General features: G+C 37.0%; 2 protein-coding genes across 2 annotated transcripts in view; one reads left to right on the top strand and one right to left on the bottom strand.

The window, feature by feature from the left end:
• Positions 1–1,848: 1,848 nt before the first annotated feature.
• LOC108315863 (olfactory receptor 1C1) overlaps positions 1,849–12,330 on the bottom strand; it is an 18,840-nt gene continuing 8,358 nt past the window's right edge. Inside the window, exon 2 of the mRNA XM_037744564.1 lies at positions 1,849–3,652. Within this exon, the coding sequence (XP_037600492.1) occupies positions 3,274–3,652 (379 nt within the window). The 3' untranslated portion in view covers positions 1,849–3,273. The remainder of the gene's footprint in view (positions 3,653–12,330) is intronic.
• Positions 10,262–12,305, top strand: LOC108315864 (olfactory receptor 14A16-like). Its single transcript, XM_017545440.1, has one exon. The coding sequence runs from the start codon at positions 10,475–10,477 to the stop codon at positions 11,402–11,404; it is 930 nt and encodes a 309-aa protein (XP_017400929.1). The 5' UTR covers positions 10,262–10,474; the 3' UTR covers positions 11,405–12,305.

Genomic DNA, 12,330 nt, shown 5'->3' with positions numbered 1-12,330 from the left:
TTTTTCATGTGGTATTATTTGTTCTTCTATCTTCCGTTTTTCTGAAAACTGGAAGTTAGCTCTCAGGCTTGATTAAACTCCAGCTTAAATATTTTTAAGAGAATATTTCAAGGATGATGTAGTCTACATATTGCAACATATCAGGAGGCACATAACTTATTTTACTATTATTGATACCAATTTTGATCAGTTAGATTAAGGAGGCTACCATAAATTCATTTTATTGTAAATACAGAATAGATAATTTGAGGTTAAAATCTGTCATTATGAAGATATTTCATTTTCTTACAACTCTTCTTCCAGTGGTTTTATCATCCATGGCTGATTCTTGCCTGAATCAATTTCAATATAGATGATTAATATAGTGAATTTGCTAATTTTATTATTTCTTAAAAATTTACTAGCTGCCAGTCTTCGAAACAAACTGATTTTTGATCAGTTTTTCCTTGGTAATTAAAATATATTATAGAAAAACAGGGCACTTGATATAATTTGGACAGCTGTCATTAAGATGGCTAACTAGAAGTGCCCAGCACTCACCTATTCCACAAAGAAGGACTGAAATAGTAAGTAAATAACCAAATGTTGACTACACTGTCTAGGAGAGAATGCTGGTTGTATCCAATGCTGGTTCTGGTTGACCCAGAACCACGTCTGGGAAGGAAGTGAAAGGAACCCTTCGAGGTATGGAAACTCAAGATGGCAGCATGGAAAAGGAAGTAAAGCAGCCAGTTGGATGGGCTAGAAGCCAGGAAGCACTTCCCTTCTCATGTGGGAAAAAGATAAATGAGAGATCCACATAAGTACACATGTAGGCACCTGCACACACTGTCCAGAGGCTGAGGAGTGGTATGTCCAGCCCACTGCAACCTACACAGCTCACTCAGGAGCCTGAGGGCCAGCCTGCCTAGCATGCTGCTTCTACAGCGAGCATCTGTGTGCCCTACTCAGAGGCCCAAAGGCTGGCCCACTGAGGGTTCACTGCCACTGCTGCTAGCACTTACACACACCATGAAAGGCCTAAACACCAGTCAGCCTTGTGTTCCCATGTTCAGCAAAGGCTAGTCACAGCATTTGCAAACAACTGCAGCCTAAGCCACTAAGGAACTCACAGAAAATACTGACGCTGATAATAGCAGAAGAAATTGTACAGTGGCCACAGTATGGTGCATACCAAGAACCAAAGCCAAAGCAACCTACCCAACCAAAATTGAAGACACACATATAATAAGAAAAAGTATTTCCTTACAGAAGCTACTCCATAAAAATAGAAGAAGTATCTGTTAAATGAGATGCACAGATACCAACATAGGGATAAAGGAAACACACAAAAAAGCAAGGAAACATGACACCTACAAAGGTAGACAGTAAGTCTCCAGTAAAGGACCCCAAAGAAAAGAAAACATATAAAATGCCTGAAAAGAAATTCAAAAGAATGCTCTGAAAGAACCTGAGTGATATACAAAAGAACACAGATAAACAATACAAAAAAGTAAGAAAAAACATCATGATCTGAATCAGAAATCCAACATATATCATAAAAAGAACAAATAGAAATTCTTAAAGAATTTAATAAATGGAATAAAAATGTAATTGAGAGCTTCAACAAAAAACTGGATCAAGCAGAAGAAAAAAAATTTTGAACTTGAAGATAAGTCAGTAGAAATAATTCAGGCAGACAAAGAAAAACAAAATATTGCAGCTTGATTATTATACATTATATGTCTGTATCAATGTCAGTATATTACATGTACCCTATAAATATGTGCAATTATTGGGTATCAATAAAACTAATAAAGTATAAGAAAAAGAGGACTATAATTATAAAATATCAGATGCTACTAAAAAACAAAAGGGAGGGCACTAAAAAAATCTCAAGAGATTTTCCAAAATGTATGTAATTTCTTAAATATTTAAACCAAAAACATTTCACCAATATAAATTTAACTGAGGGTAGGGTTACAGTCTTTTCTCTTTTACAACTGTGCCCACTCAACCTTGACAATAGTTAGATGTACACATCAAAGTAATATATTTATGTTTAGCGTATATTTGTTCTTTAAAGGGAAAAAACAAATAATTGTGTGATTTTCCCTCTGGGAAAACTTAAAGAAAATTTTATATGTAAGAGATATCATGAAAGTTTAATTTAGCCTCATTTATATTTTTAGAATCTTGTTTTGGCATAGTAAAAATCAACATAGTTGCCAGAGGATATTTGGGGACATGAATAAATAAGATAACATGTGATTAAAAATGAATATCTGGCCATCTAGTTAATTCAAGGAACAATAAAGCATTAGCAACATGATTTAAAAAGGAGCATAATATGATCGAAAACAATCTTAGGAATCTTTGTATATTTTTCTTAGATAAATAAGAATAAAGTCAATATAAAATTCAGAAAGTTATTCTAATAAGACACAGATTCTCTAGGTAGATTATATAGAAGGTAAAGAAAAAGGTTTCACATTTGTAGACACTAGTGGTTAAACCAAAATCACAACTGAATGACTTGTGCAAAACTTTTAACACATTTCCAAGCTTCTTTTCAGAATCAGATGTAAAGCATTATTCTTTATACAGGGAGAGGTAAAGGCCTTTCTGAATTACAGACACATAGGCACACACAATTCTTAGACTTTCAGAACTCTGCCTGGTCTTTGTCTGGAAATACTATTTACCTGGGTGACCACCATTTGTCTTGGAGAGCTTGGCTCAAACATATCCTTTTACCTCTGCTTTCGGTGTCCTGAGGACTGTTTACAGATATGGGCACACCTCTAAAATGGCCTTAGCTAACTGTGTTATTTTTGCCCACTATTGTTCTTGCTCAGCACTAGCTAGATTCTCAGGAGAGTCGTGTGTGAATTTTATCCGGGTAGTGCAAATGCATTATACTGTACTCACTGAATCACCTCAGCATTTTTTATTTGTTCTCAGTGAATAAAATAGAAAAAAATGGGTTATTAAGAGACCAAAGATGAAAGCATCATGTTAAACAGAACCAAATCTTTCAGAAAGCTATAATACAAAGGCAGAAATGCTTTGTCGTAGAAGAACACCAAATAATTACCATAACACTATGTGTTATCCTGATGTAATGCAATTAACTGACCTTAGAAATAGTGAGTTAGGCTCTTGAGTATTTATTTCTTCAGGGAAAAATATGTGAGTATGTTGCTTTCTTTTCTCTGGTCTTTCCCAAGTTAAAAATAAGGAAAGTTTCTTGTGATCTGTAAGGCACTGTCTCATTGACAGAACTTGAAAGTATTAAATGAAGTAAGCTTCCTGACTATATATTTTTCGCAGCAACCTTATTAGAGCATGTTTCATGTCTTTGTTCCGCAGGTTGTAGAATACAGGGTTAAATACTGGAGTTATCACAGTGTAGATCACAGAAAGCAGCCTGTCAGTAACAGATGGTGTATTTGAGGGTGGCTTCAAATAAACAAAAAAAGCAGTTATGATAAAAACTGTGAAAATAATGAGATGAGGAAGGCATGTGGAAAAAGCTTTTGACTGACCTTTAGTGGTAGGAATCTTCAGCACAGTGGAGAAGATATAAATGTAAGAGATCACAATACAGTTGAAACAAGAAATGCTTAAATATGCACCAACTCCAATACCTGGATACATTACCATGAGTGTCAAGGTGAGGAAATATGCAAAAAAAATTAATTTATGCAGTCTGACAGTCATATTGATATACAAAAATATTTAGTGGAAAGGAGTCATGTACCTACCTAAAGTGGCTCTGCATTTACTTAAAACTTCATTGTTCATTTTTTAAGATAAACTCCATGAGTAATGTGTAAAGTCAATTAAACTTTATAAAAAAGAAAAGAGAGAATAATCAAATAGGTGCAATAAAAATGATAAAGGGGATATCACCACGGATTTCATAGAAATACAAACTACCAACAGAGATTACTACAAACAACTCTATGCACATAAACCAGTAAACCTGGAAGAAATGGATAAATTCCTGGACACTTACACCCTCCCAAGCCTAAACCAGGAAGAAGTCGAAACCCTGAATAGACCAATAACAAGGGTGAAGTTGAGGCAGCAATTAATAGCTTACCAATCAAAAAAAGCCCAGGTCCAGATGGGTTCACAGCTGAATTCTGCCAGACATACAAAGAGGAGCTGGTACCACTCCTGAAATTATTTAAAACAGCCTGAAAAGAGGGAATCCTCCCCAGATCTTTTTATGAGACCAACATCATCCTGATACCAAAACCCAGCAGAGACTCAACAAGAAACGAAAACTTCAGGCCAATATCCATGATGAACATAGATGCAAAAATCTTCAATTAAATACTGGCAAACCGATTGCAACAGCATATCAAAAAGCTGATCCACCATGATCAAGTAGGTTTCATCCCAGGGATGCAAGACTGGTTCAACATCCGCAAGTCTATAAACCTAATTCACCACATGAACAGAACCAAAGACAAAAACCATATGATTATCTCAATTGATGCAGAGAAGGCCTTTGACAAAATTCAACATCACTTTATGCTAAAAACCCTCAATAAGCTAGGTATTGACGGAACGTATCTCAAAATAATAAAAGCTATTTACGACAGAACCACACACACACAACTAAACATCCTGGAAGTCAAAGTAAAAAAATAACTAAATAAAATAAAATGCTCCTGCTGAGTGAAGGGTTAAAAAAAAGGTGATAGTAGCTTGGGGAAAATATAGAAAGATGTCTTTTGGCTACTTTTTTAATAGTATGAACTGATGTATAGTAAAGGAAAAAAATCTTACCTAAGCAAAACCCCAAAACAAGAAGCCTGAAAGGAAAAGATCAGTAGATTTAACTGATTGAATAAAATCACATGGACAAAATGTAATCACAAAGAGTTTTAGAAAGCATTTTTATTTTTTATTTTTTTGTATTTAAGAAGCATTAGACCTACAGGACCTAAATTTTCTAATATATAGAAAACTTAAGCAAAGCAATGAAAATTAATAACATAGGGAAAGGCTATGAAAAGACACCAGGTAAAAATTAAAACAAATGGCTCATTACTTTGTAAAATTTGTACAGACTGCCTGACAAATATATGCACATCAGAACAAGAAGGCATTTATTTCTCCTCTCATTTTAAGGAAGGATGGACCTGGATTGAAAAGTTGGAATAATCTGTCTTTTGAGACCTCCTTGCATCTGTGGGAGTAAAATGAGGCAGCTCCTGTAAAGTCTTGTCCTTTCCAAGGGCAGGATGCTGGTTAATTTCGTTCTACTCCCAAGATAATTATTAACCAATCAAGGAGAATCACCTTAAAACGGGAAAACCATGGCACAGCAGTTCATCGTTCTTGCCCTGTCTGGGCGAGATTGTTTACATGATCAACTCTGCAGCTAAAAGAATCCAATGAAACTTGTGTCATTATTATTTTTGAAACTTTACTTTTCTTTGCAACCCTAGTTGGATGTCTTAACCTCTGTAAGTATTCATTTTTTGTCTTTAGATTGTGAATAATTGGTCTACTTTGAAGCTCAGCAGAGGCAACATGAGTACCATGGACAGAGTAAGAGAGTTAGGACACTAGCTGTTAGTGACATTAGCTGGAAGCCCACAAGAGCCATAGAAAGGGAGAGATCTCACAATACCACTGGACTTTGATGGATGCTATCCAGTAGGGGAATACAGAAAAATGAAGATATGAAATTGGTTTTTATAAAGAACAGCACCATGCTAAGGAGGAGGGTTATCACCTCTTCAGAAACCTTATATGATGCCATCCTGGGATACAGCTGAGTAAGCCTGCATTCTTAACATTGTATAGGACATTCTAGCACAGAGGCCTATGGAATGAGGCCACCTGTGTTCAAATCCCGGTCCCACTCTTGTGTGACCAGGGGCTAATTGCTTAAGCTCCCCGCAGGTCCAATTTCTCCATATAATAGGCAAATGAAGGCTTGTTTTGAGCATTGTTGTAAGTTATATTCAGTAATATTTGGAAACATCTTAGAATGTGACTGGTGTAGATAAGTGCTCTAGAGCTCACATTCCCAAGAGCGTATTTCTCAGACCGTGAATCATTCCTGCCTCTGACCATCCTGGCAAAATGCACGCCTTCTCAAGTCCCCTTATTCTGAAGAAAATAAAACAACAACTTGTGGTTACTGAAGGATTAGCGTGTGGGAGGGTGATCTGTATAAACTTCTTGGTATATCCTCCTACACATAATCCATGGATCTGATCTCTTAGATACTTAAAATAAAAAAGATGGACAGTTTACATCAAATTTATTTGCAAGCCTAGAAATATTTTCAGAGGCTTACCAAAATATAAGCTTTAATTTTATTTCAACTGAGGTTTGAGTTCATTTGTTTATCTGAATCAATATAATTTTACAAACCTTTTCTAATATGTTGCCTTGGTCTACGATGGTTAAGAGTTTGCCACAGTTGGGATCTTCCTTTCTATACCAGTCCAAGGAAGGGAAGAGAGACAAATGCTGCTTTCACTCTGAGCCTTGCCATCAAAGCCAGGGTGAATCAGCGTATGGGAAGTCTACTAGTATTTTAAGGGGCAAAGGCATCCTTTCCCCCATATAAACACTTCTAACCATGCATTGCTAATGCAATGACTTTCTAAACACTAGAGGCAAGTTTTTTATTTGTATTTCATAATTAATAAAGATATCTATAAACAGTTTATGTCAAGACATAAATTGTGATCGTCCTCACTGAGGTAAGAACACACTTGCAGGCCCTCTCTCTCAAGCCTTTAATTAATGAAAGAGTTTTCTATAGCACTGGGGTCTGGGGCACAAGGAGATATGAACAAGAAGAGCCACAGGGGGAAGCAGACAGAGATAGGAGGCTTTCTGGGAGCATCCACTTCTACCGCCTTCCTAGTTTCAAAGCAAAGGTGGAAAAATTTATATTCACCCTTCTGTATCTAGCATTTTGCTCTTACCCTGATTTCACTTTATTCAAGAAAACATTCAAACCTCCCATGCATCTTCTTTCCCAAGTCAGTTTGTGTTTTTCTCTTTCCCTTTCCTATTATGACCTCTGATTTCAAACCTTTTAATAACTCATTGGTTTACTATTAAGTAATATCCTCACTTGTTTCTCTGCCTCAAAAATATCTTCCTTGCAAAAGCGACCATACATAAAGAAAATTAAGTTATAGAAAATGCCACTTTCACTATGCCACCTCCGCCTTAACCACTGAAGTCCCCTTTGCTGTCAGCAGGTAAAAGCTAAACCTCTCAGCCCATTGCTCATCCTCTCCAAATCCCTCGCCCTCCTAGCCCACACCACATGCACAAACCTTTGCGACAAAGCATTCTGCCTACACATCACTCAGGATGCTGAGGTCCTGTTCACACTGTTCTTGTAAAGGAACAGTGGCTGAGAAAAAACCCTCTGTTCCCTTTTCTTTTCCTAAATAGTATCATTTTCCAAAAGTTAATTATTTAATTTTCCACATTTCTACATCAAATCTACCTTGATTCCCTCGAACTTCTGAAGTACTTAGCACCTTCCCTTATCTGGTCCAACATACGTCATCGTACATGCTTATTACAATTGTAAGGAAGGAAAATACCAATTGTTGAGAAACTAAAATATATAATCAGAGTAGTAAATAATCATAAGTAACTGGATCACCAGAGGAAATTTGAGATTGATGCTAAATTAATTTTGATTGCTGGAATCCCCAAAGTACACTTAGGAAATAGAAAAGAGGAAAAGCAAAGGCTATTTGGAGGTAGGGACAACCACTTCTGAGAGAAAAAAAGAATTCAAAAGTCTTCCAGAAAGAAATTTTATGAATCAGGACACTCTAATACAGTGGTTCTCAAACTCTAGCATGTATACTGAATATTTAAAGGGATGGTTAGAACACCTCTCACTGAGCCCTACTCCCATAGTTCCTGATTCAGTAGATTTGAGGTAGGCACTCGAGACTGTCTTTCTAGCAAGTTCCCCAGTGACATGGACATAGCTGAGCCAAGGACTACACCTTGAGAACCAATCAGGCCTGTGAAGAAGATTGTAATAAATATCAACAGATATTTGTTGTAAATTCCAATAAGAGATTAAAGAAAAAAAAAGAATTGACACAGTTGATCATGGGTAATAAAATATTTTATTTTGTGTTTGTTTTGTTCTCTGATTGGTTGCTTAGCTGGTTTCACCATAGGGCATATCAGATGGGTTTAGGTCTGTAATTTCTGATTTCTCCCACCATGAACAGGCAGCCTGCACAAAGCAACCTTTTAGAAAATATGAAGTTTACAGTGGCAGAAATTACAATGAGACCTAGATAAATAGATTATAAGAGAATACTTTTTGAGATAAGAGAACTCTGCTGGATACTATCTCACCTGTAACTGACTTTGAAAAGCTATTTTTTACTTATTTTCCAAAGTGTGAATTTGCCTCAGGCCAAACAGTGAATTCTACCCTATTTTCATTGTTGTGTAATTATATCTAATGATCACTTGTAAAATACAAGCCTCTAGTGTTTTTTTCCATTGAGCATATAAACTTAAAACCAACACCAGCACTTTTGTTGACTCTTACGTGGTTATCTGAATAATGGAGTTACAAATGCAGGCAAGAGAGGAGAAACCAATAAGGAGCAAATTCTTGGATGCAGAAGTTTTATCAAGATCTAGGCAAAAAACTTAATTGTAAAAATTAATAATGCAGTTCAGGAAAAACAAACTGAGCAAACACTGATTAGATTAGGAATCCAAAATACTGAGGAAAATCCTGAATCTACTTAATGTGGCCTCATAATGGGATCCTGCAGAGGTTACTTCCTCAACAATGCCTATGAATAGGTACATTAAACATGGCTTATTAAATGACACTGAGAGTTTCCAATGTTAGATATCACACTGCAACCTTATAAAGGAGGAAATCATTTTTTCTCTGAGACAAGGAAGAAGGAATGGCAAAATGAGTAGAAATCATCTTGGCAGAGAAATACATGTTTAATTTGTGATTCTTAGCTATGCAGATGATGAGGTAACCCACGGAGGATGGAAGGAATATGGACAGTGGTGAAAGCTCAGGGCAGGAAGAACAACAAAAGTAAAGGGAAAGCCGGCCCAGCAGCTGTGAACCAAAAGGAGAGCTTGTTGTCCCAGCTAACTAAATAGGAGCCTTGACTAAAAACCACATGGAGCAATTGATGAAAGGTGGACAGCACTAATGCTAAGAAATCTGGTAGAAGGTAAAGACTTTAACGTATAAGAAATGAATGTGAATATTATGTTGCACAATTTAGATATTTCAGTTCTACTGAAGGACAAGTAGTTTCCATTGAACAAAATGTAATACAACAACAAAAATGAAAAATGCCTGACATTTTTTCTATGTGTCCCTATAAATTAAAATGATTTTTCTAAGATGTCACAAGTTTTTTCATAAAATTTGACTGTTAAGTGTCAGCAATCACTATCCATGTCAGATGCTAAAGGGTATTTTTTAAAAGAGAATAAAATCATGAGTCTCATATGAATATAAAACAAACACAGGTCAAAGATTTTTTAAAATTCAATAATTAGTAGGGGAGATTTGCAAGATACTCTAACTGGTTCAGAAGAGAAATCAAAATGCCACACATATAAGGGCAGATAAAGAAAGCTGAAATAAATTTACAGATAGATATAAAATAGGTCCACCTACAGAACAATCAATTACATTACATCAGAATATGAGTAATTTATATTTTTGTAAACAAGAATAATTTGCATATTAACTGCTTCCTACAACTTCCAGAATTGTAAAGTAGCTCAAAGATAATAAAATACAACTAGACAGGACACTTAATATTTTGTATTGTTATTTTCTTTCCTTCTCTCTCTCTCTCTCTCTCTCTCTCTCTCTCTCTTTTTCTCTCTCTCTCTGTCTTTCTCTTTCTTTCTTTTTTTCTTTCTTCTTTTTGAGATAGAGTCTTTCTCTGTTGCCAGGTGCCAGGCTGGAGTGCAGTGGCACAATCTCAGCTCACTGCAACCTTCGCCTCCCAGGTTCAAGCAATTCTGCTGCCTCAGCCTCCCGAGTAGCTGGGACTACAGACATGCGCCACCATGCCCAGCTAATTTTTGTATTTTTTTTAGTAGAGATGGGGTTTTACCATGTTGGCCAGGATGGTCTCAATCTCTTGACCTCGTCATCTGCCCGCCTCTGCCTCCCAAAGTGCTGGGATTGCAGGCATAAGCCACCACACATGGCCTTAGTATTTTCTTATTTCAAAGTTTTTCAAAATTTTTCCTGACTCTGGCATAAGAATGAAGATTGGATAAGCAGAGAAAATGCTATTTGTGAAAGTCCTCCTTGTTCTTTGGTGTTGTCTGATGTTATCTTGAATTTTCTGGCAGATGCACATGTGAGTGGGAAAAAGAGAAGTGAAGAAAATAAAACAGTAATAAACCCTTTTGTCCAAGTCTAAAACTGCTTACTTTATATTTTACAGTAACTGGTAAAATGTTCAAAGAAATGAACAACTTTACCTTTGGGAGAACATTCTTCCTGGTGGGGTTCTCTGATACTTGGGAGACCCAGATCCTATATTCTGTGCTCTTTTTGCTAATATACTTGACAGCGCTGCTGGGGAATCTTCTCATCATCAGCGTCATCATCAAGGATCATCGGCTCCGCACCCCCATGTACTTTTTCCTAAAGAACTTATCTTTCCTGGATGTGTGTCTCATTTCCATCACTGTTCCTAAGTCCATCACAAACTCCCTGATGAATTGCAACACCATTTCATTCCTTGGATGTGTGGGTCAGGTTTTTTTCTTCTTTCTCTTAGCCACTACAGAAGTAGCTCTTCTCACGGTCATGTCCTATGACCGCTATGTTGCCATCTGCCACCCACTCAGATATGAGGTCATGATGAGTCACAATGCCTGTGTGCAGATGGCTGTCTCTTCATGGGTCAGTGGAGTTCTCAATGCAATCCTGCACACAGCTTGTACCTTCTCTGCACCTATGTGTGGGTCTCCTGAAATTCATCAGTTCTTTTGTGATGTCCCACAACTCCTCTCCCTCGCCTGTTCTGATAACATTGGCGAATTAGTAATCATTGGGCTCAGCCTTGTGTTGGACTTTGGCTGCTTTGTGTTTATTGACATTTCTTACGTTCACATACTCTCCACGGTGCTGAGGATGCCCTCCAAAGAAGGCAGGTCCAAAGCTTTCTCCACATGCCTGCCTCATCTCATTGTTGTGGCTTTATTTCTGTCTTCTGGGTTTTTTGCCTATTTACGCCCTCTGCCTAAATCTCCATCACCCTTTGATTTGCTGGTTTCATTATTCTACACTGTGATGCCACCTACCATGAATCCCTTCATCTACAGCCTAAGAAATAAGGATATGAAGATGGCATTCCAAGAACTGCAAATGAGTAGATAGCATCTTTCAAGTTAGAAGAGTTATTCTCAAATATAGCATTATTTTTCATAATCACCTGAACCACATGGTTACATAGGCTAGCGATAATATTGGACATCTAGAATAAGAGTTCTCATGAAAAATCTGGTGGCACTCATTGGAGTGCTACTGAGAAGTGCCGTTACACCCAGATCGAGTGTGTGGTGAGGCCAGTAGTGTTCCAGCTGTAGACACTGGGAAGATGTTTGCCTTGTATGTGTCACCCTGGTGGGAGCTCCTTTGTTTCTGACAACTGGACAGGATGCTGGGACATTGGAGATAAACTTGGACGCTCCCAGGAAAACCAAATGTATGGTCATTCTTAACAAAAATAATACCTGAAATGCAATGTGAGATGACATGTAAAATTAATTCTCAAAAGGACTAGATAGAGGTGATAGTTGCATAACCTTGTGAATGTGCTAAATGCAACTGAATTGTACAAGCGATAATGGTTGATTTTATGTTATGTGAATTTCACAACCAATAAGACAGAACAAAACTAAAACCAAACAAATCTCTTTACCTGTTTTCTTTCCCAAATCTACTAACATTTCCTAGCATAGTGTGTGTCCTTGTCATCTGGAAAGAGACAGAAATATTAAAACTCAACTTTACTATATATCGATACATATATTTTTTAATATTAAAACAAGGTCCTGGGTGCCCTGAGTAAAAGTGCTCACATTAAAGTGCTTAGAATAAATTTGGGTGTAGGGAGGCAATATAATATTTTTTTGGAAAGAGAAATATCTAAGCTGTATTTTAAAGGATGAAGAGGAATAAATCTGGAAAAGAGAGAGAAAGACTAAAATGAAGTCTGAGAGGAAGGCAAAACTAAACAAAACCCGCAAAGGCTGGGAGAGGACGAGAGCCTGGTCTAGGAGGGGAACTACCATGAGCTGTGT

The sequence above is a fragment of the Cebus imitator genome, unplaced genomic scaffold (genome assembly GCF_001604975.1).
Source record: "Cebus imitator isolate Cc_AM_T3 unplaced genomic scaffold, Cebus_imitator-1.0 Scaffold179, whole genome shotgun sequence".
NCBI classification, from domain to species: Eukaryota; Metazoa; Chordata; class Mammalia; order Primates; family Cebidae; genus Cebus; species Cebus imitator.
The sequence above is the reverse complement of the archived record's forward strand: the minus strand, read 5'-3'. Positions and strand labels throughout refer to the sequence as shown.

Excerpts from the sequence above, each read along its gene's own strand:
- LOC108315864 (XM_017545440.1), top strand. The coding sequence starts at position 10,475 with ATGTTCAAAGAAATGAACAACTTTACCTTTGGGAGAACATTCTTCCTG.